This window comes from Lutra lutra, chromosome 11 (genome assembly GCF_902655055.1).
Source record: "Lutra lutra chromosome 11, mLutLut1.2, whole genome shotgun sequence".
NCBI classification, from domain to species: domain Eukaryota; kingdom Metazoa; phylum Chordata; class Mammalia; order Carnivora; family Mustelidae; genus Lutra; species Lutra lutra.
Genome location: NC_062288.1, coordinates 65,948,294 through 65,972,120, shown reverse-complemented (window position 1 = coordinate 65,972,120; position 23,827 = coordinate 65,948,294). Strand labels below are relative to the sequence as shown.

Genomic DNA, 23,827 nt, shown 5'->3' with positions numbered 1-23,827 from the left:
AATGTAACAAAATGTGTTTTTTATCAATTAACAATAACTTCATTCATCTTTTAGTGACAGTAGTGATTGTCTTTTGTTTGATCCTCATTTATTTTTCTGGATAATTAATTCTCCCTTCTTGCTTATTTCCTTTTCCACACACTATCCTGGAGGGTTTCTCTCTTTTTCTTTCCCCTTCCTCTCTCTCCAGAAGTAATGCCTTTCTGGGATCAGTATTTTTATACTGAACACTTGAAGTCCCTGCTCTATAGCCCATTCTCCAGTCTTCTTACACATAAAGTGGACTTTTTTTTTCTAAAGTTATTTCAGCTCAGTTTGGGACCCCCTCATTTCCCTCTTTCCTCTTACATATGGTTTTGAGAGCCCTCATTCTCTACAAAGGCTTAGATCAGGACTTGAGTTTCAACTTTGCTATATATGGTGTTTCTTTCTATTTACAGGTAATATGAAGTTGTACTGTTACCTGTTTTTAATATTTGTGGTTGCATTGTTCTACTTGTTGGATAAGTGTGGAAAGATTAGGATTTAGGCCACTATAATTTTCCTCAGGTTATCTAGAAGTCCATACTTGTGCTCTTTTCTAATCAAGGATAACCAAAAAAACAAATAAAAAATTAACAGAACCCCACGTAGGTTTGTTTCTATTTCTCTCTTTAAAATAAAAGCTTAAGTTTTCAAATTTTCCTTTCTTGAAGAGGGATATATTTCTAAAAGACTGATAGAAGAATTTTTTATAATTTAATCCTATTTTTTGAAAAAAGAACTTTCAGTTAGGAAATAATATTTGGAAACATGCATATAGCTCCTTTTTTCACAGAAATTGAAAAGAAACAACTTTAAAAATATTCCTTTAGAATTTGTAGAACCCTAGGGTTGTTACATATTTTATAACAGTGTCATCTCTTCTAGTTCTTTGCCTTTGTAAACAGAATTTTCTATCTTTTTTTAGACCTCATCATTAATATTCTTTACATGATTAAAATTTTCCTGTAACATTTGTTGATATAATTAAATTTTTTAACTGGGTCATTTTTAATTTTTTTTATAATTTTATTTTCTAGCTGATTCAAGGTTGTGCTTGGTTGTGTGGAACAATTATTTTGAAATTTCTGACATCTAAAATCTTAGGTGTTTCAGATCATGTAAGTACTTTCTAGTTAAAGCTTAAAAATTCCTGCAAATATGTAGATAGATGAAAACTTTGAAACCATCTATTTTTACCTATTTATTTTATAGAGATTAAGTGCCTTCCTCAAAGACCTAGGGGTATTTATTGGCTGAGTCAGTAATAAAACCGTGCAGTTCAATGATCTTTTCAACCCACTAAGAAAAAACTATCAGTAAATGCTGACTTAGCTATCCAGGAAAAATATTAATAATATCTTAAGTAGTTATGTGTTTGTATTTCAGTTAAAATACAAATGGGGCATCTGGCTCGCTCACTCAGTAGAGTGCACAACTCTTGTTGGGAAGGTGGGTTCAAGGCCCATGTTGGGTGTGTAAATTACTTTAAAATCTTTTTTAAAAAATCATTTGTTTAAAATAATAAATTGTACATTTATTGGAAATGTTAACATATGAGAAGTCTGTACTCCACTTTGAAATATAAAACTCTCATAATCTCAATGTCGTTTTATAGGTGTATAATTACAGACTAAAATTAAGATGTGACTTGATATTTTAAAAGTTTTCTAGTAATATAAAAGGAAAATGGGAAATGTTAAAAATTCTTTATCTTTTCAGCTTCTGGAAAATATATGGACTCATCCTTGATGTGTGGTGTGTGTTTTAAAGCCAGTGTCTTACAGAATAGCCTTTGTCAAACCAAAGCCCCTACTTAGCTAATTGGTTCAGGTGAACAGAAAACAGTGCAGGAATTTACTTTTTATTCTTGACACTTACTGTTTGGATATGAGTGTACATGAGTGTATCATACAGTAACCTACTCTGGAATGCACTTCATCCAGTACTATCCAGTTAGGAACCTGTGTAATGCTGAAGTTTCTTCACCTTTAACCAGAGATTATGTTACTTACTCACTGAATGGTAAAGTGCTATCACTCTCCAAGAGAACTGAGCTTACTTGCATGTTGGGGTAAATAAAATTTCAAAATGTAAGGATTTATTCATCATTTATTGCTATCTCTGCATGATGATTCATTAGGTTTTTTTTTTTGTTGCTGCTGTTCTCTGGTAGGCCTGACACATTTTCCTTTTTTCTTTCCCTTTCTGTTCCTAACTTTTTAAACTGTAGGGGCTGTACATTTTATGGTAAACTTTACTAAAGCCTCCTAAGTTATTTATTTATGTTGATTTGGTCTCTGGTTTTCTTTTCTGCCTTGCTCCACATTGTCACCCAACTGATTACAAATCTTACACACACACTCACACCCCCACACACATACACACACATTCTTGGTACTCTTTCTCTTTTTTTTTTTCTATAGATTTTTTTTTAAATTAACATATAATGTATTAGCCCCAGGGGTACAGGTCTATGAATCATCATGCTTACACACTTCACAACACTCACCATAGCACATAGCCTCCCCAGTGTCCATAACCCAACCACCCTTTCCATACTCCCCTCCCCACCAGCAACCCTCGGCTTGTTTTGTGAGATTAGGAGTCTCTTATGGTTTGTCTCCCTCCCGATCCCATCTTGTCTCATTTTTCCCTCCCTATCCGCCAACCCCCCCCAACTTTGCCTCTCAAATTCCTCATATCAAGGAGATCATCTGATAATTGTCTTTCTCTGACTGACTTATTTTGCTCAGCATAATACCCTATAGGTCCATCCGCATCATTGCAAATGGCAAGATTTCATTTCTTTTGATGACTGTGTAGTATTCCATTATATATATGTATATATATATATATATATACACACACACACACATACATACATACCACATCTTCTTTATCCATTCATCTGTTGATGGACATCTAAGTTATTTCCATAGTTTGGCTATTGTGGACAGTGCTGCTATAAACATTCGGGTGCACGTGCCCCTTCGGATCACTACTTTTGTATCTTTAGGGTAACTACCCAGTAGTGCAATTGCTGGGTCATAGGGTAACTCTATTTTCAACTTTTTGAGGAGCCTCCATGCTGTTTTCCAGAGTGGTTGTACCAGCTTGCATTCCCACCAACAGTGTAGGAGGGTTCCCCTTTCTCCGTATCCTCTCCAGCATCTGTCACTGCCTGACTTGTTAATTTTAGCCATTCTGACTGGTGTGAGGTGGTATCTCATTGTGGTTTTGATTTGTATTTCCCTGATGCCAAGTGATGTAGATCACTTTTTCATGTGTCTATTGGCCATCTGGATGTCTTCTTTGCAGAGATGTCTGTTCATGCTCTCTGCCCATTTCTGATTGGATTATTTGTTCTTTGGGTGTTGAGTTTGAAAAGCTCTTTATAGATTTTGGATACTAGCACTTTATTTGGTATATAATTTGCAAATATCTTCTCCCATTCTGTCAGTTGTCTTTTGGTTTTGTTGACTGTCTCCTTTGCTGTGCAAAAGCTTTTGATCTTGATGAAGTCCCAATAGTTCATTTTTCCCCTTGCTTCCTTTGCCTTTGGCAATGTTTCTAGGAAGAATTTGCTGTGGCTGAGGTCAAAGAGGTTGCTGCCTGTGATCTCCTCAAGGATTTTGGTGGATTCCCTTCTCACATTGAGGTCCTTCATCCATTTTGAGTGTATTTTTGTGTGTGGTGTAAGGAAATGATCCAGTTTCATTTTTCTGCATGTGGCTGTCCAATTTTCCCAACACCATTTGTTGAAGAGACTGTCTTTTTTCCACTATATACTCTTTCCTGCTTTGTCAAAGATTAGTTAACCATAAAGTTGAGGGTCTGTTTCTGGGCTCTCTATTCTGTTTCATTGATCTATGTGTCTGTTTTTGTGCCAGTCCAATACTGTTTGGATGACGACAGCTTTGTAATAGAACTTGAAGTCTGGAATTGTGCTGCCACCAACTTTGGCTTTCTTTTTCAACATTCCTCTGGCTATTCGAGGACTTTTCTGGTTCCATATAAATTTTAGGATTATTTGTTCCATTTCTTTGAAAAAAGTGGATGGTACTTTGATAGGGATTGCATTAAATGTGTAGATTGCTTTAGGTAGCATAGACATTTTCACAATATTTGTTCTTCCAATCCAGGAGCATGGAACATTTTTCCATTTCTTTGTGTCTTTCTCAATTTCTTCCATGAGTACTTTACAGTTTTCTCGTACAGATTCTTTGCCTCTTTGGTTAGGTTTATTCCTAGGTATCTTATAGTTTTGGGTGCAATTGTAAATGGGATCGACTCCTTAATTTCTCTTTCTTCTGTCTTGTCAGTGTATAGAAATGCAACTGATTTCTGTGCATTGATTTTATATCCTGACACTATACTGAATTCCTGTACAAGTTCTAACAGATTTGGAGTGGAGTCTTTTGGGTTTTCCACATAAAGTATTATATCATCTACAAAGAGTGATAGTTTGACTTCTTTCTCGATTTGGATGCCTTTAATTTCTTTTTGTCTGATTGCGGAGGCTAGGACTTCTACCGCTATGTTGAATAGCAGTGGTGATAGTGGACATCCCTGCTGTGTTCCTGACCTGAGTGGAAAAGCTCTCAGTTTTTCTCCATTGAGAGTGATTTTCGCTGTGGGTTTTTCATAGATGGCTTTGATGATATTGAGAAAAGTACCCTCTGTCCTTATACTTTGAAGAGTTTTGATCAAGAAAGGGTGCTGTACTTTGTCAAATGCTTTTTCAGCTTCTATTGAGAGTATCATATGGTTCTTGTCCTTTCTTTTATTAATGTATTGTATCACACTGATTGATTTGTGGATGTTGAACCAACCTTGCAGCCCAGGAATAAATCCCAGTTGGTCGTGGTGGATAATCCTTTTAATATACTGTTGGATCCTATTGGCTAGTATTTTGGTGAGAATTTTCACATCTTTGTTCATCAAGGATATTGGTCTGTAATTCTCTTTTTTGATGGGGTCTTTGGTTTGGGATCAAGGTAATGCTGGCCTCATAAAATGAGTTTGGAAGTTTTCCTTTCATTTCTATTTTTTGGAACAGTTTCAAGAGAATAGGTATTAATTCTTCTTTAAATGTTTGGTAGAATTCCCTGGGAAGCCATCTGTCCCTGCGCTCTTGTTTGTTGGAGAATTTTATGACTGTTTCAATCTCCTTACTGGTTATGGGTCTGTTCAGGTTTTCTATTTCTTCCTGGTTCAGTTTTGGTAGTTTATAAGTCTCTAAGATTGTATCCATTTCTTCCAGATTGTCAAATTTGCTGGCATATCGTAGCTCATAATATGTTCTTATAATTGTTTTTATTTGGTGTTGGTTGTGATCTCTCCTCTTTCATTCATGATTTTATTTATTTGGGTCCTTTCTCTTTTCTTTTTAATAAATCTGGCCAGGGGCTTATCAATCTTATTAATTCTTTCAAAGAACCAGCTCCTAGTTTCATTGATTTGTTCCACTGTCTGTTTTGTTTTGTTTTGTTTTTGGTTTCCATTTCATTGATTTCTGCTCTGATCTTTATTATTTCTCTTCTCTTGCTGGGTTTAGTCTTTCTTTGCTGTTCTCTCTCCAGCTCTGTTAGGTGTTGGGTTAGGTTGTGTGTTTGAGACCTTTCTTGTTTCTTGAGAAAGGCTTGTATTGTTACATATTTTCCTCTCAGGACTGCCTTTGTTGTGTCACATGGATTTTGAATAGTTGCTTTCATGAATTTTTTCAGTTCTTTAATTTCCTGGTTGACCCATTCATTCTTTAGTAGGATGCTCTTTAGCCTCCATGTATTCCAAGTTTCCTCTTGTTACTGAGTTCTAGCTTCAAAGCATTGTGGTCTGACAATATGCAGGGAATGATCCCAATCTTTTGATACTGGTTGAGACCTGATTTATGATCCAGGATGTGACCTATTCTGGAGAACGTTCCATGTGCACTAGAGAAGAATGTGTATTCTGTTGCTTTGGGATGGAATGTTCTGAATATATCTGTGATGTACATCTGGTCCAGTGTGTCATTTAAGATCTTTATTTCCTTGTTGATCTTTTGCTTGGATGATCTGTCCATTTCGTTGAGGGGGGTGTTAAAGTCCCCTACTATTATTGTATTATTTTCAATGTGTTTCTTTGATTTTGTTATTAATTGGTTTATATAATTGGCTGCTCCCATGTTAGGGGCATAGATATTTAAAATTATTAGATCTCCTTGTTGGATGGATCCTTTGAGTATGATATAGTGTCCTTCCTCATCTCTTATTATAGTCTTTGGCTTAGAAATCTAATTTAGCTGATATAAGGATTGCCACCCCAGCTTTCTTTGGATGGCCATTAGCATGGTAAATTGTTTTCCACCCCCTCACTTTAAATCTGGAGGTGTCTTTGGGTCTAAAATGAGTTTCTTGTAGGCAGCATATTGATGGGTTTTGTTTTTTTATCCATTCTGATACCCTGTGTCTTTTGATTGGGGCATTTAGCCCATTCACATTCAGGGTAACTATTGAAAGATATGAATTTAGTGCCATTGTATTGCCTATAAGGTGACTGTTACTGTATATTGTCCCTGTTCCTTTCTGGTCTTCTACTTTCAGGCTCTCTCTTTGCTTAGAGGACCCCTTTCAATATTTCCTGTAGAGCTGGTTTGGGGTTTACAAACTCTTTTAGTTTTTGTTTGTCCTGGAAGCTTTTTATCTCTCCTTCTATTTCCAATGATAACCTAGCTGGATATAGTATTCTTGGCTGCATGTTTTTCTCATTTAGTACTCTGAATTTATCATGCCAGTTCTTTCTGGCCTGCCAGGTCTCTGTGGATAAGTCTGCTGCCACTCTAATATTTTTAACCTTGTATGTTACAGACTTCTTGTCCCAGACTGCTTTCAGGATTTTCTCTTTGTCACTAAGACTTATAAGTTTTACTATTAGATGATGGGGTATGGACCTATTTTTTATTGATTTTGGGGAGAGTTCTCTGTGTGTCCTGGATTTTGATGCTTGTTCCCTTTGCCATATTAGGGAAATTCTCTACAATTATTTGCTTCAATATACCTTCTGCCCCCCTCTCTCTTTCTTCTTCTTCTGGAATCCCAATTATTCTAATATTGTTCCATCTTAATGGTATCACTTATCTCTTGAATTCTTCCCTCATGGTCCAGTAGTTGTTTGTTTCTCTTCTGCTGAGCTTCTTTATTGCCCGTCATTTGGTCTTCTCTATCACTAATTCTCTCTTCTGCCTCATTTATCCTAGCAGTAAGAGCCTCCATTTTTTATTGCATCTCATTAATAGCTTTTTTGATTTCAGCATGGTTAGATTTTAGTTCTTTTATTTCTCCAGAAAGGGCTTTTACTTCTCCAGACAGGATTTCTCTAATACCTTCTATGCCTTTTTTGACCCCAGCTAACACCTTGAGAAATCGTCATTCTGAACTCTAGATCTGATGCATTACCAATGTCCATATTGATTAGGTCCCTAGCCTTCAGTACTGCCTCTTGTTCTTTTTTTTGTGGTGAATTTTTCCACCTTGTCATTTTATCTTTCCGAAAGTGGTCAATTTTCTGTTTCTAGAATTGCTGCTCTTCTTCTCTTCGATCTCCTGTTGGGTTTGTAGGTGTTTGGAATGGTTTGATAACTATCTAGCTGAACTCCTGCAAACTGATGTCATCTCAGTCTGCTACTCCTCCGCCATCTTGACTCCTCCCCACTTGACCCACACTCTTGGTACTCTTAAGTGAATTCCTGTACGTGACAGTTTTGAGACTTGAAATGAATGTGGTTTAGTTAAATTATTACCAATCATCAGGCCTAGTTCAAATTGGAAAAGTCTGAATTATCCTTGCTACTGATAGTTAAGGGAAGCATGAATAAATGAAAACCCAGACAATTGTTACATTTGATATAAAATAATTTTTGTTCCTGCAGAATAATTTGAATTAAGGTTTACATTCCAGATATTTTCTTTCTTTTCTTTTCTTTTTTTTTTTTTTGGCCTTCTGAGAATGCAGTAGAAAAATAATTGTCTCACTGACAGTAGGTAATAAATAATCAGTAGAAAATAGGAGTTCTACGTTTAGTTTGGTTGGAGATGTTTATTTCAAAGGCCTTGGAGATTAACTAACTAAATCAAAGTAGTGTTTGTAGTTGAAGTTCTTATGATGAATAGCTCTTATGTTTAATGGCTTGAGTGTATGTCTGGAAAATTCAACAAGCACCAAAAATTGTAACCAGTGTATGAGGCTTTGAGAAAATACAACACATAGAAAATTTAATCATGATTTGCGATATGTAGTGAAAGGGTTATGTGAGATAGTTTCCTTCTTAATAATTGCTGATTATAAAATCTCATGATTAACTGCATGGTGGTTTCTGCCCAGTGAGTATTGGTCTTAGCTCACTCTTTATATTATCATCTCTGTTTAATTTTTTCTGACCTCTGTTCTTCATTTCTTGTGATATTTCCCTTTATTTTCAGTTTTCTTCATAATTCAGTGCATAGGAATGTATAGTTCATGGATTTTTTAAAAAATTTTCTTTGAGGGGCATCTGTGGACCTTGGATTATCTCCTTTGTAGACTTTACTAATAAAACAAATCAATTATTATTGACCATAATTCCTAGGGTAATTTTATTTTATTTTATTTTATTTTATTTTCTTCTCAGATTCGCTTGAGTGACCTTATAGCAGCCAGAATCCTAAGGTATACAGATTTTGATACCTTAATTTACACCTGTGCTCCTGAATTTGACTTCATGGAAAAAGCGGTATGAATTTTTTTTTAATTTTTTTCCTTTTCTACAGGTATGATAGTTTTTTGCTCTTGAATTTTCCTTGTAGTCTGAAACTCACAATTTTTGTCCAGAGACATCCAACTTTATTATTTTTTTATTATAACTTTTATTAGTCATATAGTAACTTCTATCTTAAAGAGTTATTGATGATGATTAAATGAGATAATCCAGGAAGAGTGCCGAACATACTCTCTGATCCACAGTTCAATTGCTTTCATTTTTTAAATACATTTTCAATATAAATAATTTATATTTATACTATATATTATATTCTATACATTGTATTCTATATTATATATTTCATGTTCTATAATATATAAAATATATATTTATGTTATTTAATATATTTATGTTAAATATATTTGAATACTTTAATATAAATATATTTAAATATATTTAACATAAATATATTTTTCATGTATTTTTTTAAAAGGTTGTTTTTAATTTATTTATTTGAGAGACGAGAGAAAGCCAGAGCTTGAATAGGGGGCAGGTCAGAGGTAGAGGAAGAACCAGACTTCCAGTGAGCACAGAGCCCATGATGGGCTTGATCCCAGGACCCTGGGATCGTGACTAGAGCCAAAGGCAGATGTTTAACTAACTGAACCATCCAGGTGCCCCATACAGTTCAATTACTTTTAATAATCTAGGTCACCTGCTCAAATCCAAATTCTCTTTTGATTTTTAGAAACTTTAGTTTTATTTCACTTAACACTCCAAATATTATAAAAAAATTTTAACAAGATGCTGCCATGAAAGGTATACTACTAATCATACATTATTCTCTTTTTTATCCAACCAGTCATACATTCACTCAAAAACTATTATGAGTACTATTTATTTATCTGTGGGGCAGTTTGCTGACTACAAGGAGGAAAATGTCTTGGTTCCTGCCTTCAAGAAGTACTTAATTCAGTGACATGGTAAATCTCTCAGACCACAATAATGGGTCATGAGAATTATTTAGCTGCTGATGTTATTTTATTGCTTACGCATATTTACAGTTATTACATAGACTGGCTTTCTTCCTTGTTTGTTCTAGTTTCACCAATGAAAATAATGGAACTTTGCAGCTCAGGAAATGATAATGTAGGGTCTGGGGATCAGTAAGCATAAAATTTAAGAATTAATATTATGTAAATAAAAGAAAGATAAAACCAAAAGAAAGGAAAAAATAATAGACATAGCTTATTTTTGGTTTAATGTTTTTTATTAAAATCTTTGCTACATTTATATAATTTTTTACAATTTTCATTCTTGTAGTAGAAGATGAAGGTTGATAAATATATATAACATTAATGACAAAAACATTTTTACCTTTAAGGAATTTCACTGTGAGGTGCACCTGGGTGGCTCAGTGGTTAAGCAGCTGCCTTCGGCTCAGGTCATGATCCCAGGGTCCTGGGATCAAGCCCCCCATCACATCAGGCTCCCTGTTCAGCGGGAAGCCTGCTTCTCCCTCTCTCACTCCCCCGACTTGGGTTCCCCCTCATGCTGTGTCTCTCTCTGTCAAATGAATAAATATTAAAAAAAAGAAAGAAAGAAAAAAAATTTCATTGTGATACTCAATTTGACAGGTTTTTACTCATTTACTGTAAAATTTAATAAATGACTATTTTGAATAATTTGCTTTATTTCAGACTCCATTGAGATATACAAAGACATTATTGCTTCCAGTTGTTATGACGATTACTTATTTTATCTTTAAAAAGGTATTTTTAAAAAATTTTTTCACTTGCTTTTGGGTTCAAGATAAGAACTATAGTGCATTAATGCTAATAACTGGGAATTCCATTTTATTTTTAGGAGGAATCCATACCTCCCTTAAAAAATTTCTTATTCAGCTTTCTCTTTATTTAGTATTATATGGTTTTTTAAAAATTATTATATGAGTTTTTTAGAAAGCCTCATCAGAAAGGATATTCTTATTCTTTCAAAAGAAATCAGTTACCCACTATGTACCATAAACTACATTCACAGTGTTAGTCCACTGGGACAAATAAAACAGGTCTTCTCCTGTCTTGGAACTTACAGTCTTGGTGGGCTTCAAGCAAATAATCGCACAGTTTGAAGAATTAAAATTGTTGAAGGAGCTGTGGAAGGAAAACAACAGTTCAGTATCTTCTGAATATAAAGCACATTCAAGCAAGTCTTGATCCATTTTAAGACACGCACAGGAGAATTTTGTATAGAAATTCTTTAAAACATTGTGTATTCTATTTATTTTACCAACAAAAGAAATATTACTATGATAAAAGAAATAATGTTCTAAAATACCCCTGGCAGATTTTCTTGGTCTGGGAGTGGTGTATCTAAAATTCTAGCTAAAAACACTGGGTCTTAGTTTTTAGCATTTTTGAACCATCTTTATATTGTTTAGAGGTTGTCTTAAGTCAGTATGTATTTATTTTATACCTTCAAGTAGATAGCAATATCATTTCTCTACTACTATACCGGGTGTGGTCCTGTTAAAACTGGTTTTCTTTATTTAAAGTCAAATTGCTTTTCCTCTCTCTATAGTTCCAGCTCCCACATTTCTCATTCCTGTGTTTTCACATAAAATGTGAACAATTTGAGTGAGAAAGGCATCTGCCTCTATATCTCTGTGGTTTCTCCCTTGACCCAATTCCCTAGAGACCACTTGGAAAGAGGATTGGGGTAGTAAGAAGAAATGGGTAACTACACACCGTGTCCCTTTGGCTCCACCTAACTCTCCACTAGCCTGTTTCTGTTTCATCATGACAAATGGTGCTATTCTTTGAAGGCTCCACTTAGAGGAGCTAATGCAGGAATTAACTACTCAGTGGGGATATCGCTAACATGGGAGAAGATGACAGCTAGATCCACTATTACTAACTTCATAAAATTAAGATCCACGACTCATAAACATAGTACTAGCTCCCAAACACACCACAGCTCAAACCATGCATATGCATTAAAAGGCATTTTTGTGCATTTGCTGCATATGCACACACACGTGTGCACAGACATGTCCCCTTCCCTGTACCCATTAAAGTGTAACATTTTTCTGTCTCCATATAAGCCGTTCATTTTTATTTGTCCTATTGTGGCTTATTTTTTTTTCCTCAAGAATACTTCTGATGTTCATTTACTTTTTCAGTTGTATGAAATCGCTTCTGGGAAGAAAGAAGGAAAGCAAATATCGTATGATTTTTCTGTGAAACTACTGAATTTTGAACTCCTATGAGTGCATATGTTCTATTAAACCCCTAAATAGGCTTTTTGCTTGCCTAAGTGACCAGAATCTCACTTGTGTCACTTGAAACATTCATCCACATATTATGCACAGTGTAAAACTTGAAGTTCCCCATAATTTTTTTTTACTATACCTTTAAGTTGCCTAGGATGCAGCTAAAAACTCTTTGGCCCAGTTAAGCCCACACATTCACCTTCACTCCTCCCTTCCTCCCTCACAATCAAGTGGTACATTGTAGTAAGCGCACTTTGGCCTTCTGTTGTTATTTCCAGGGGAGCTAGTTCAGGGAAGAAGATATGCCACAGCTAATTTTATAAGAATCAGAAGTTTACTGAAGCAGGAATATAAACTGCATGGGTGGGAGGAGGTGGGCGGGTGGGGCAAGGGAGAGTTGGGGGAAGGAGAGAGAGAGTCCTGCTTTGCTTGGAAGGTTAAGATAAAATAGTCTCAAAGTACATGGAAGAAGGTGCCTCCTTGGTGGAAACCAGTTCCCCACTTGCAGCCCACTTCCCTCCCAGTAAAATATAAACTCTAATAAGGAGCTGTCCATGTGTAAGAGCTTAGAATTTTAGAGTTGAAATGGACCTTAAAGATTTACCCCAATGCCCTTTTCTTTCTTTCTTTTTTTTTCTTTTATAAAAGAATTTAGAACTTCACGAAAATATTTGCCTGAGGCAGAAGTGGGATTAAAGTGCTCCTGATGACTCACTTTAACAATAAAAACACTTCTTTCTAGTGAGGGTGTTTATGTTTATAAATCAGAGCATTTTAAATGTCACATAATTCCTTAGAAAAGCTTAATTTATTCTATTCACAGGCTTATCGTGATGTTTTGTGTGTCTTATCTGCAAATACTTATCTAAGGTAATTATATCATAATTGTTTTTAAATCATACTGTATTCAGTTATTAAATAACTACTGTAATATCAAATGAATGTATATTAAACCAGCAGTTTGATTAAGAAAGGAGACATGAACTAATCTTAGATGTTCTCTTTAAAAAATATATATTATTTTTAGACACCTCTTTTATGTGTTTGGACTTGTTTTGGAGATATTTCTATTTTAATTAACTCAAAGTTTTAATCAATTTAGTTTAATTTTAGTATATAAAGTCCATAAACAGAAGTAAGCTAAAGTTTTGTTTTAGCAATCCTTGTTTTTTTAACTTTCAGAGAAAACATAATTGTTTCTCTGCATATTCATGAAGTAGTTTTTCTGCATTTATTATTAAAACCATTTGCTGTATCACATTTTTTTTGGTGGGTTAAGTGAAGTCACTAACTTCGTGGGCATAAATTTATGTGAGAAAAATATAACTCAAATCACACATTGCTACAGGACATGTGAGATTGTGAAGAAAACCTCCTTATGAGGAAAATCTTAAATTACATTTTATACTTGCAGATATATGATTAAATTTGATGTATTAATGAAATTTATTTTTTAGGACAGTTTCAGATTTACGGAATAGTTGTGAAGATAATACAGAGAGATTCTATCAGTCCTGTACCCCATGCTTATATTTTCAGTAAACAGTTTCATATGGTTATCAGAAGGGCTTAATAGAACTTTATGGTTGAAATAGTTTAATCTTATTTGTCAAAATCCAAATCAAAGGGTTTAATAGACTACTCTACTTTGCTCTGGTCTGAGGGACCTCAGAGCAATATGCCTTAACATTGTAAAAAGAGTGTTTTTAGAGCTCTGAGAACTATTCACATAAGGAATGCATGATGGCATCTGGGATATTTAATTGAATAATAGAAGATTGAGAATTACATGACAGCTGTCTTCAAATATTTGAGAGGGTGCTGTGTAGAAGAAGACAGACTCAAGGGGACCAAAGGGAGAAGATATTTAGCTCAAAATAAGAAGGTGATTACATTCCTGGAAGTGACAGGATTGTGTGTGTGGTGGGGGAGGGATGTAGAGGAGTTTTTTAATTACAAAATAATACATGCATATAGTAAGACATACAGATGAAATATTTCAAGGAAAGAGGGAGTGTTTCTCTCCCTTGGATCTACTCCTCACTGGTGCTGATTGTAAATGGTTTTGTATGTATCATTCTAGAAAACATTTCCAAAAACAGTGTTTTTATAAAAAAATAGAATCAGTATTATTATGTAACTTTTTATTTTTACTTAATAGTGTATCTTGGGTGTCTGCCTATATCTTCTTCATACTTTTTAGTGGTCTCCACATTTTATTGTTTGTTATCATGAATGATTACCAAGTACTTAACCACTCCCACATCAGTGGGCATTAAGATTCTATTTATCTTTTTGTCATAACAACCAGTGCTAAGAGTAAGAACATATCTGTATGTATTCTTTGCATACTTATTTTAGTATTTAGGATATTGAAATAAGACTGCTAGATCATAATGTATAAATATTTATAATTCGATAAATACTGAAAACTAATGCTGAAAGTGTCCATTTCCTTGCAGCTCCGTAAACACCAGTATTATCAAACATTTGACTTTCTTTCTGACAGATTAAAAAAAAAGGAACTAATTTTACCAGTCTTCCCTAGTAAAGTTTCACATCTTTCAAATGTGCGTGGCATATTTATGTTTCTTGACCACTTGAAAATTGATGTATAGGATATTTTATATTATAGACAGTAACCTTTTGCCTATTACATGTATATAACATTTCTTCTAGGATATTAGTTTATAATTTATTAATGGTTTTTGCTTTATAGACGTTTAAAATTTCTTTACAGTCACTCCTATACATTTTCTGGGTTAATTTATTACTTAGAAATACCCACATCAAAATCATTAAATTATTTCCAAATATTTTCTTTCATAATTTTCATTTTTTGCCAAATACATATGATGTATTTACATATGATTATAGGTACATTATGAAATGATTACCACAATTAAGTTAATAACACATCTAACACATCCATCACCTCACAGTTACCTTTCTGTGTGTGAGAACGCTTAAGATCCACACTCTTAGCAAACTTTATATAATATGGTATTATTAACTGCAGTCACTATGCTGTATATCAGTTTCTCAGAACTTCTTCATCTTATAACTAAAAGTTTGTACCCTTTGATGAACATCATCCCTGTTAGCCCCCATTACACAGCCTCAGCAATCACCATTCTATTCTGTTTCTGAGTTTGACTTTTTTCTCTTTTTTAGATTCCACATGTAAATGATACCATAAAGTATTTTTTTCCTTTGGCCTATTTCACATAGCATAACGCCCTTCAGGTGCATCCATGTTATCACAATTGGCAGGATTTCCTTCTTTTTTTATGACTGAATAATACTCCATTGCATGTATGTATGTATGTGTATATATACACACACACACACACACACACCCCACATATTCTTTATCTGCTTGTCCATCAACTTACATTATTTCTATATCTTGGCTATCATGAATAATTCTTCAATGAACATGGAAGTGCTGATATCACTTCAAAGTATGGATTTTGATTATTTTGGATATATTCCCAAGAGTATGATGGCTGGATTATATGGCAGTTCTATTTTTAATTTTTTGAGGAACCGCCATACTGTTTTCCAAAATGTCTTTTCAAGTCATTTGTCCATTTAAAAATCAGATTATTATCATATATTTTTTTGCCATTGAGTTGTATGAGTTCCTTATGTATTCCAGATATTCACCCCATATCAGATACACAGTTTGCAAATATTTTCTCCCATTCCATAGGTTACCTTTTCATTTTGTTGATTTTTTTCCTTTGCTATGCAGAAACTTTTTAGGTGATGTCGTCACACTTGTTTATTTTTCCTTTTGTTGCTGGTGATTTTGGTTGCCAGATTCAAAAATTTATTGCTAAGACTCCTGTCAACTTAATCTTTGTGAGTGGTGTAAGATAGGAGCTTAGTTACATGTTTTTGCATGTGAATATCGTTTTCCAACCATCATTTATTGAAAACACTATCTTTTCCCCATTGTGTGTTTGTGCCCTTATCAAAGATAAATTGACCGTATGTGCATGGGTTTATTGTTGGGCTCTCTATTCTGTTCCATTGATCTATGTGTCTTTTTATTCCTGTACCTGTACTGTTTTGATTACTATAACTTTGTGGTATGGTTTGAAATCAGGAAGTGTAATACCTGTAGCTTTGTTCTGCTTTCCCAAGTTTATCTTGGAAATTTAAGGTCTTTTTTGGTTCCATATAAATTTTAGAATTGTTCTTTTTATATCTGTGAAAAATGTCATTGGATTTTGATAGGGATTGCATTAAATCTGTAGATTGCTTTGGGTAGTATGGATATTTTAACATATGTCTTCCAAACCAAAAGCATAGAATATCTTTCTATTTATTTGTGTTGTCTTCAGTTTCTTTTATCAGTGTCTCATAGTTTTCAGTATAGAGGTCTAGCTTCTCCTTTGTGAAATGTATTCCTAAGTGCTTTATTGTTTTTGATGCTATTATAAATGAGATTGCTTTTTAAATTTTCTGTTTAGATGGTTCATTGTGATTGTGTAGAAATGCAGCTGATTTTTGTGTGTTGATTTTGTATTCCACAACTTTATTTATTTATTAATTTTAACAGTTTTTTTTGTGAAGTCTTTAGGGTTTTATGTATATAAAATCATGTCATCTGCAAACATAGATAGTTTTACTTTTACCTTTATTTTTTTTTAAATTTCTTTTTCTTGCCTAATGCATTGATTAGACTTTTAGTATAAGACTTTTAGTATAAGGTGGAGAGAAATAGAGTGGGCATCCTTATCTTGTTCTTGATCTTAGAAGAACAACTTAGAGATTTTACAACATTGAGGATGAGGTTAACTTTGGGCTTGTCATATATTATACACCATTATTCTGTTGAGGTACGTTCATTTTGTACCTAATTTGTTAAGACTTCTTACTATGGAGGGGTTTTGAATTTTGTCAAATGCTTTTTTCTGTGTCTAATGAGATGATCATATGGTTTTTATCCTTCATTCGTTTAATGTGGCATATCACATTTATCGATTTGTGTGTATTGAACTATCCTTGTATTCCAAAGATAAAATCCCACCTGCTCATGTTGCATGATCCTTTTAATATGATGTTGAATTTGGTTTCTAGTATTTGTTGAGGCTTTTTGCATCTATGTTCATCAGGGATATTGGCCTACAAAATTCTTTTCTTTTATTATCCTCATTTTACTTCAGTATGAGAGTAATGTTAGCCTTGTAAAATGAGATTAAGCATGTCCCTTTATCTTAAGTCTGTTGGAAAAATTCGAGAAAGATTTGCATTAATTCTTGTTTAAATGTTTGGTAGAATTCTCTAGTGAAGACATCTGGTCCTCCACTTCTTTTTTTTTTTTTGAGAGAGATTTTTTTTGATTCCTGATTCAGTCTCCTTACTAGTTTTTTTTTTTTTTAAGATTTTATGTATTTATTTTTGAGAGACAGAGAGTGGAGGTGTGGGGGGAGGAGCAGAGGGAGAGGGACAAGCACACTTCACTCTGAGTGCAGAACCTGATGTAGAGCTCAATTCCTGGGACCTGAGATCATGACCAGAGTTGAAATCAAGAGTCAGACGCTTAACCCCCTGAGTCACATTGCTGCCCCTCCTTACTAGTTTTAATTTTATTCAGATTTTCTTTTTCTTCATGATTCAGTCCTGGTAGGTTATTTCTAGGAATATGTTCTTTCTTCGGGGTATCCAGTTGTTGGTGTATAATTGTTCATAATATTCTCTTATGACCCTTTGTATTTTTGTGGTATCAACTTTAATGTTCCCTCTTTCATTTTTTAATTTTATTTATTTAAATCTTTTTTTCTTAGTCTAACTAAAGGCTTATAAATTTTATCTTTTCGAAAGATCAGCTCTTAATTTTTGTTGATGTTTTCTATTGTTTCTTGTCTCTGTTTCATTTATTTCTCTTACGACCTTTGTTTCTTTGTTTCTTCTTTCCTTTTACTAACTTTGGTCTTAGTTTTTCTTTTTCTAGTACCTTGAAGTGTATAATTGTTTATTTGAAATCTTCTTTTCTTAATGTAAGCACTTATCATAAAATCCTCTCTTAGAACTTTTGCTGCATCCTGTGTGTTTTGGTATGTTGTGTTATTTTTATTTGTTTCAAGATATTTTTTATTTCCTTTTGATTTTTTCTTTGACCCATCAATTGTTCAGGATTAGATTGTTCAATTTCCATGTATTTGTGAATTTTCTATCTTTCCTACTTTATTGATTTCTAATGTCATACTGTCGTGGTCAGAAAAGATACTTGATATGATTTCAGTCTTAAATTTGTTAATGATTGTTTTGTGACCTAATATAGGATCTATCCATAGAATGTTCTGTGTGCATTTGAGGAGAATATGTATTCTCCAGCTGTTGGATGGAATGTTCTGTGCATATTTGTTAGGTCCATTTGGTCTAAATTGTAGTTTAAGTCCAGTATTTTCTCATTGATTTCTGTTTGGATGATCCACCCATTGCTGGAATTGGATATTGAAGTCCCCTTCTATTTAGCACTGTTTTCTATTTCTCCTCTCTGATCTATTAATATTTGCTTAACTTATTTAGGTGTTCCAATGTTGGGTTACATATAGATTTACAACTGCTATATCCTCTTGATGAACTGGCACCTTTATCATCATACAGTGACTTTGTTTGTCTTTTGTTACAGTTTCAACTTAGTCTATTTCACCCAGAATATAGATTGAGATCTAGGTTTAGATATGTGTCATCTATAGGTGTGTGTGTGTATGTGTATGATATGTAGAGTTACCCCTGCTTTCTTTTTGTTTCCATTTGAATGAGTATCTTTTTTCATCCCTTCATTTTCATCTTAATGTGTCCATAAAGCTAAAATGAGCTTCTTGTAGGCAGCATGTAATTGTCTTTCTTTCTTTTTTTTTTTTTTAAAGAGAGAGAGCACAAGTAGGTAGAGAGGCAGGCAGATAGAGGGAGGGAAGCAGGCTCCCTGCTGAGCAGAGAGCCCGATGCAGTGCTCCATCCCAGGACCCTGAGACCATGACCCGAGCTTAAGGCAGAGGCTTAACCCATGGAGCCACCCAGGCGCCCCTTGTTTTTTTGTTTTTTAATTCATTTAGCCACTTTCTGTCTTTTGGTTTGAGAATTAAATCCATTTATGTATATTTTTTAAATATTTTATTTATTTATTCAACAGAGAGATCACAAGTAGACAGAGAGGCAGGCAGAGAGAGAGAGATGGGGAAGAAGGCTCCCTGCTGAGTGGAGAGCCTGACACAGTGCTCCATCCCAGGACCCTGGGATCTTGACCTGAGCCAAAGGCAGAGGCTTTAACCCACTGAGCCACCCAGGCACCCCTAAATCCATTTATATTTAAGATTGTTATTGATAGATAAGGACTTGTTATCTTGTTATCATCTGGTTGTTTTCCATTTCATAGTTCCCATCTTCCTCTCATGCTGTATTCTTTTTCTGTAATAATAACGCTTTGTTTCCTTTCTCTTAATTTTCTGTGAATCTACTGTAGTTTTTTTCTTTGTGGTTATCATGAGGCTTACATAATACATCTTGTAGTTATAACAGTCTATTTCAAGCTGACAAAAACTTAACTTCAATCACATATAAAAATTCTGCCTTTTTACTTATACTTTTGCTGTTACAGTTTATATCTGTTTATATTGGTATATACATTAACAAATTGTTGTGCTATATTTATTTTTAAATACTTTTTTTTTACTTTTATACTAGATTTCAGTGATTTACATGGCACTATTACAGCACTACAGTGTTAATAATTTGACTGTATAATTAACTTTATGGTGAAAGTTTATACTTTCATAGGTGTTCAGGTTACTCTTAACATTCTTTCATTTCAGCATGAATAACTCCCTTTAGCATTTCTTGTAAGGCAGGTCTAGTGGTAATGAAGTCCCTCAGCTTTTGTTTGTCTGAGAGTTATTCTTTCACTTCATTTGAGGGGCAGCTTTCCTGGTTGAAGTATTCTTAATTGGCAGATCCTTTAATTTCAGCGTTTTGAATATATCATCCCATCCTCTCTTGACCTGCAAGGATTCTGCTGAGAAATCCACTAACAGCCTTATGGGGGTTCCCTTATATGAGATAATTTGCTGCTTTGACAATTCATCGTCTTTGGTTTTTATAGTTTCATTATAATGTATCTAGTGAATTTGGGAGATTAAATTTGTATTGGTGACTATGAGCCTCATGTACTTGATATACATATCTGTCTCCAGATTTGGCAAAATTTCAACTGATCTTTAAATAAGATTTCTGCCCTTTTTCACTCTCTTCTCTCTTAGGCTGCCATAATGTAAATATTGTTTCTCCTGATGGCATTTCATAATTCACATAAGCGTTCTTCACTCTTTTTCATTCTTTTTTCCTTTTCTCACTGGATAATTTCAAATTATCAGTCTTCAAGTTCCCAGATTCATTCTTCTGCTTGATCAGGTCTCCTGTTGATGTTGTAAATTGCATTTTTCATTTTCATTCATTGCATTCTTTACTTCTAGAATTTTTTTTTAAAGATTTTATTTATTTGTTAGAAAGAGAGAGAGAGGGAGCGAGCATGAGCACAGGCAGACAGAGTGGTAGGCAGAGGCAGAGGGAGAGGGAGAAGCAGGCTCCCCGCTGAGCAAGGAGCCTGATGTGGGACTCGATCCCAGGACGCTGGGATCATGACCTGAGCCGAAGGCAGCCGCTTAACCAACTGAGCCACCCAGGCGTCCCTAGAATTTTTTTTAGTTCTTTTTTTATAACTTCTAGTTTGCAGTTAAACTTGTTTTGTTCATGAGTTGCTTTCCTGATTTTATTGTGTTGTCTACATTCTCTGTAGTTCACTCATCTTTCTTAAAACAATTATTTTAAATTTTTTGGCAATTCACAGATCTCTACTTCTGTGGGGTCAGTTACTGGAAAATGATTGTGTTCCTTTGGTTGTGTCAGGCTTCCTTGTTTTTTCATGTTTCTTATAGTCTTTCGTTGATGTCTTCACATTTGATGGAGGAATCACATCTTTCAGACTTTAAGGACTGGTTTTGGAGAGGAAAGACATTCACTTGCAGGTGGGTGTAAGGAGCCAGCTGGGTAAGGTGTACTGTTTCCATTCCTGGGGAAGGCTCAGCAGTGTAGTGTCTGTGCAACTGAGTTTAGCATCAATGAGGATTGCATGGGTCCTCAACCCGAGGGTTGGTGGGTGCATTTTTATTTGAAAAACACCTTTAATTTGCCCTCACATTAAGTTGATGATTTGGTGAATAAGTATTTCTGGTTTCATTTTTTTATTGAAAGCATTTTGTAGATAATTATTGAGAGCCAGGGTGGTTCAGTTAGTTAAGCATCTGACTTCAGCTCAGGTCATTATCCCAGGGTCCTGGGATCGAGTCCCATGTCTGGCTCCCTTCTCTGCGGGAATCTGTTTCTCCCTCCACCCCTCCTCCCACTCATTCTCTCAATCTCTCTCTCTCTCTAATAAATAAATAAAATGTTTTAAAATTCTATAGATAATTATTTTCTAGCATTGAGCATTACCGATGAGAAATTTTATATAAAGTTTTGCTCTCTGGAAATGTATGGAGTTTGAGATATGAATGTACATATGTATACATGAGTGTGTATATTTTACATGTTTATTCATGGGACATTTTAATCTGAAAATTCACAACGTCCTTTACCTCAGAGAATTGTCAGCTCTTTTAATCTTTTGCTTTAGCCTCTCTTTTTCGAACATCTATTATTGCTCTTTATCAATTTATATCATCTGTATGTTTGCAGATTTCATTGTACGTTCATATTTTAGATTAGCTACTAGATTTATTTGCATCAGCAATTATTGTTAGGGCCTGTCCTCCCTTGCACACTGCAGCTCACTGCAGGATCCTGTTGTGACCAGTAGATTTCAGGACAGGTGGGAAGCCCCCTACCCACCCCCTCTACCGGGCAAGTCAGGGCCAAGCTGCAACAGAGGCAGAGTGATTTGGTGATGGCACAGCTCTCCTGACAGGCCACCCCCTGACCAGCCTTTAAAAACAAACAAACAAACACCCTCTGGATCTGTGTGTGCCCTTGAACTTCCTTACCTCTTAGTGTCTTACCTGAGCTGCATTACTTTTCTCTCCAACCCCAAAATCCATAATAGAAGAAAACTTCTGCATGTAAAACCAGAGTCTTCCACTTTCTCAATGGAGCAACTAAACAGGCAGTCCATACCCCTGGTACGAGTGTAACATACAAGCTAAGAGGGGAACAACATCAACACCATTCAGACTGTGTTCACTTCACAGTGCCCAGAGCTCAATAGGTTCTTTAGAAATAAATTTTTGTAGAACTAAAAATATTTATATGCTTTACCCAGTAAGTTTTCTTCTGGAAGTTTATTCTGAAGAAACACTCAAGGTTGCTCAGAGTTTTATGTACATGGTTGAATATTTAATAGAAATTATTTTTCTTTAAATCTTTCTAGAGGTATAGTCTCCAGCAATCAGTAAAATTTATTTTATCTTAACCAAAGCATCACTTTTTTTATATACCTTACATAGGATGACTATAAATCATGCCTTTCAAATTTTTATTTTTAGTTATATTGTCTAATTTTTATTTACTGAGTAGAGAGAATCAAATTTCTTAAACCTAAGAACAAATAAATTAAGTTTGTATTTATGTAATCATAATGGACATTCAGTAAATAGAGAATGTTTTTTATTCCAGAAAACAGCTCCTTGAACATGGTGAGGTAAAGCTTTCATTTTAATCTTTGCTATATTTGTGTATTAAATTCTAGTTCAAGCATAACTCACAAAGGTTTCGCCTTGCTGCCAATGCACTGTCAGCAGTGGTTCAGCATTGGTAATAAATGCTGATCCTTCCCCTGTGTTCTTTTGCTTTTTTGAATAGTAGTAAGGATTTCTGAAAAATGGAAGGCTTATTTATGACCATGGACCATAATTAAATTTCTTTTATTTTTTCATTCACTCTTTTATTCATTCAACAATAAAAGCATTAACTCCTAACCCACTGAGCTAGTCAGCTTCAGCCCATCAGGGCAGACATCCGTGGCCCTGTGACTGGTGGCCTTTGGCCACACCCAGACTTGATGTGCAGTACAATCTTGGAGTGTTATGGGATACAGAAGATGGTATAGAGTGTTGCTGCCCTCAGATATGCACAATTTTTCCACAGAGACATGACACAAATAAGACAACACATTATATGATGCCAAATTATTTTGTGGCATATGAAGAGAAAGCTCATAAGGATAGAAATACGATTTCCTAAGTAATAGCGCTTTGAGTCTTAAAAGAAAGGCTAAATATAGAAGACAGGACAACTGAATTTGGACTTAATAAAAACAGCCTATAATGATAACAAATGTTTTTAATAGTTACTATGTGCCATGTACTGTACTGTTTTAATTTTCATAATATTATTCCCAATTCCCATTCTGCAAATAAGAAAATTCTTAATTAGACAAAAGTAGCTGTTAACAGAGACAAACACTAATATTTCAATGACTTAACTCAGTGAAGTTTGATTCTTTGTTCACATAAAGTTGAAACCAGGAGTTCCTGGTTAGTGGGTGACCCCCCACCCCAGCAAGCAGTGATTGAGGAACCCAGATGCCTTCCAGTTATAGCTTGGCCATCTGCGGTGTGCTTGTCTGCATCACATCAGCAAAGGAGAAAGAACAGGGAAGACTCTGCCCTGGAGGGCTGATGTGTTGTCTACATGAAAGCAGCAAAGGAGAAAGAACAGGGAAGATCCTGCTTTGGAAATTTTGTGATGTCTGGGCCTGGAAATGGAAATGTGGACTTCCTGTCCTCAGATGGACCTCAGGCACATGGCCA

The 23,827-nt window shown here is 34.7% G+C and overlaps 1 protein-coding gene across 1 annotated transcript in view; it reads left to right on the top strand.

Annotated features, from left to right (window-relative positions):
- Positions 1-23,827, top strand: part of DPY19L2 (dpy-19 like 2) — a 94,499-nt gene that overhangs the window by 55,556 nt on the left and 15,116 nt on the right. The window contains exons 13-17 of the mRNA XM_047695486.1: positions 1,062-1,142; positions 8,672-8,773; positions 10,441-10,512; positions 12,835-12,881; positions 22,692-22,716. Of these exons, the coding sequence (XP_047551442.1) occupies positions 1,062-1,142; positions 8,672-8,773; positions 10,441-10,512; positions 12,835-12,881; positions 22,692-22,716 (327 nt within the window). The remainder of the gene's footprint in view (positions 1-1,061; positions 1,143-8,671; positions 8,774-10,440; positions 10,513-12,834; positions 12,882-22,691; positions 22,717-23,827) is intronic.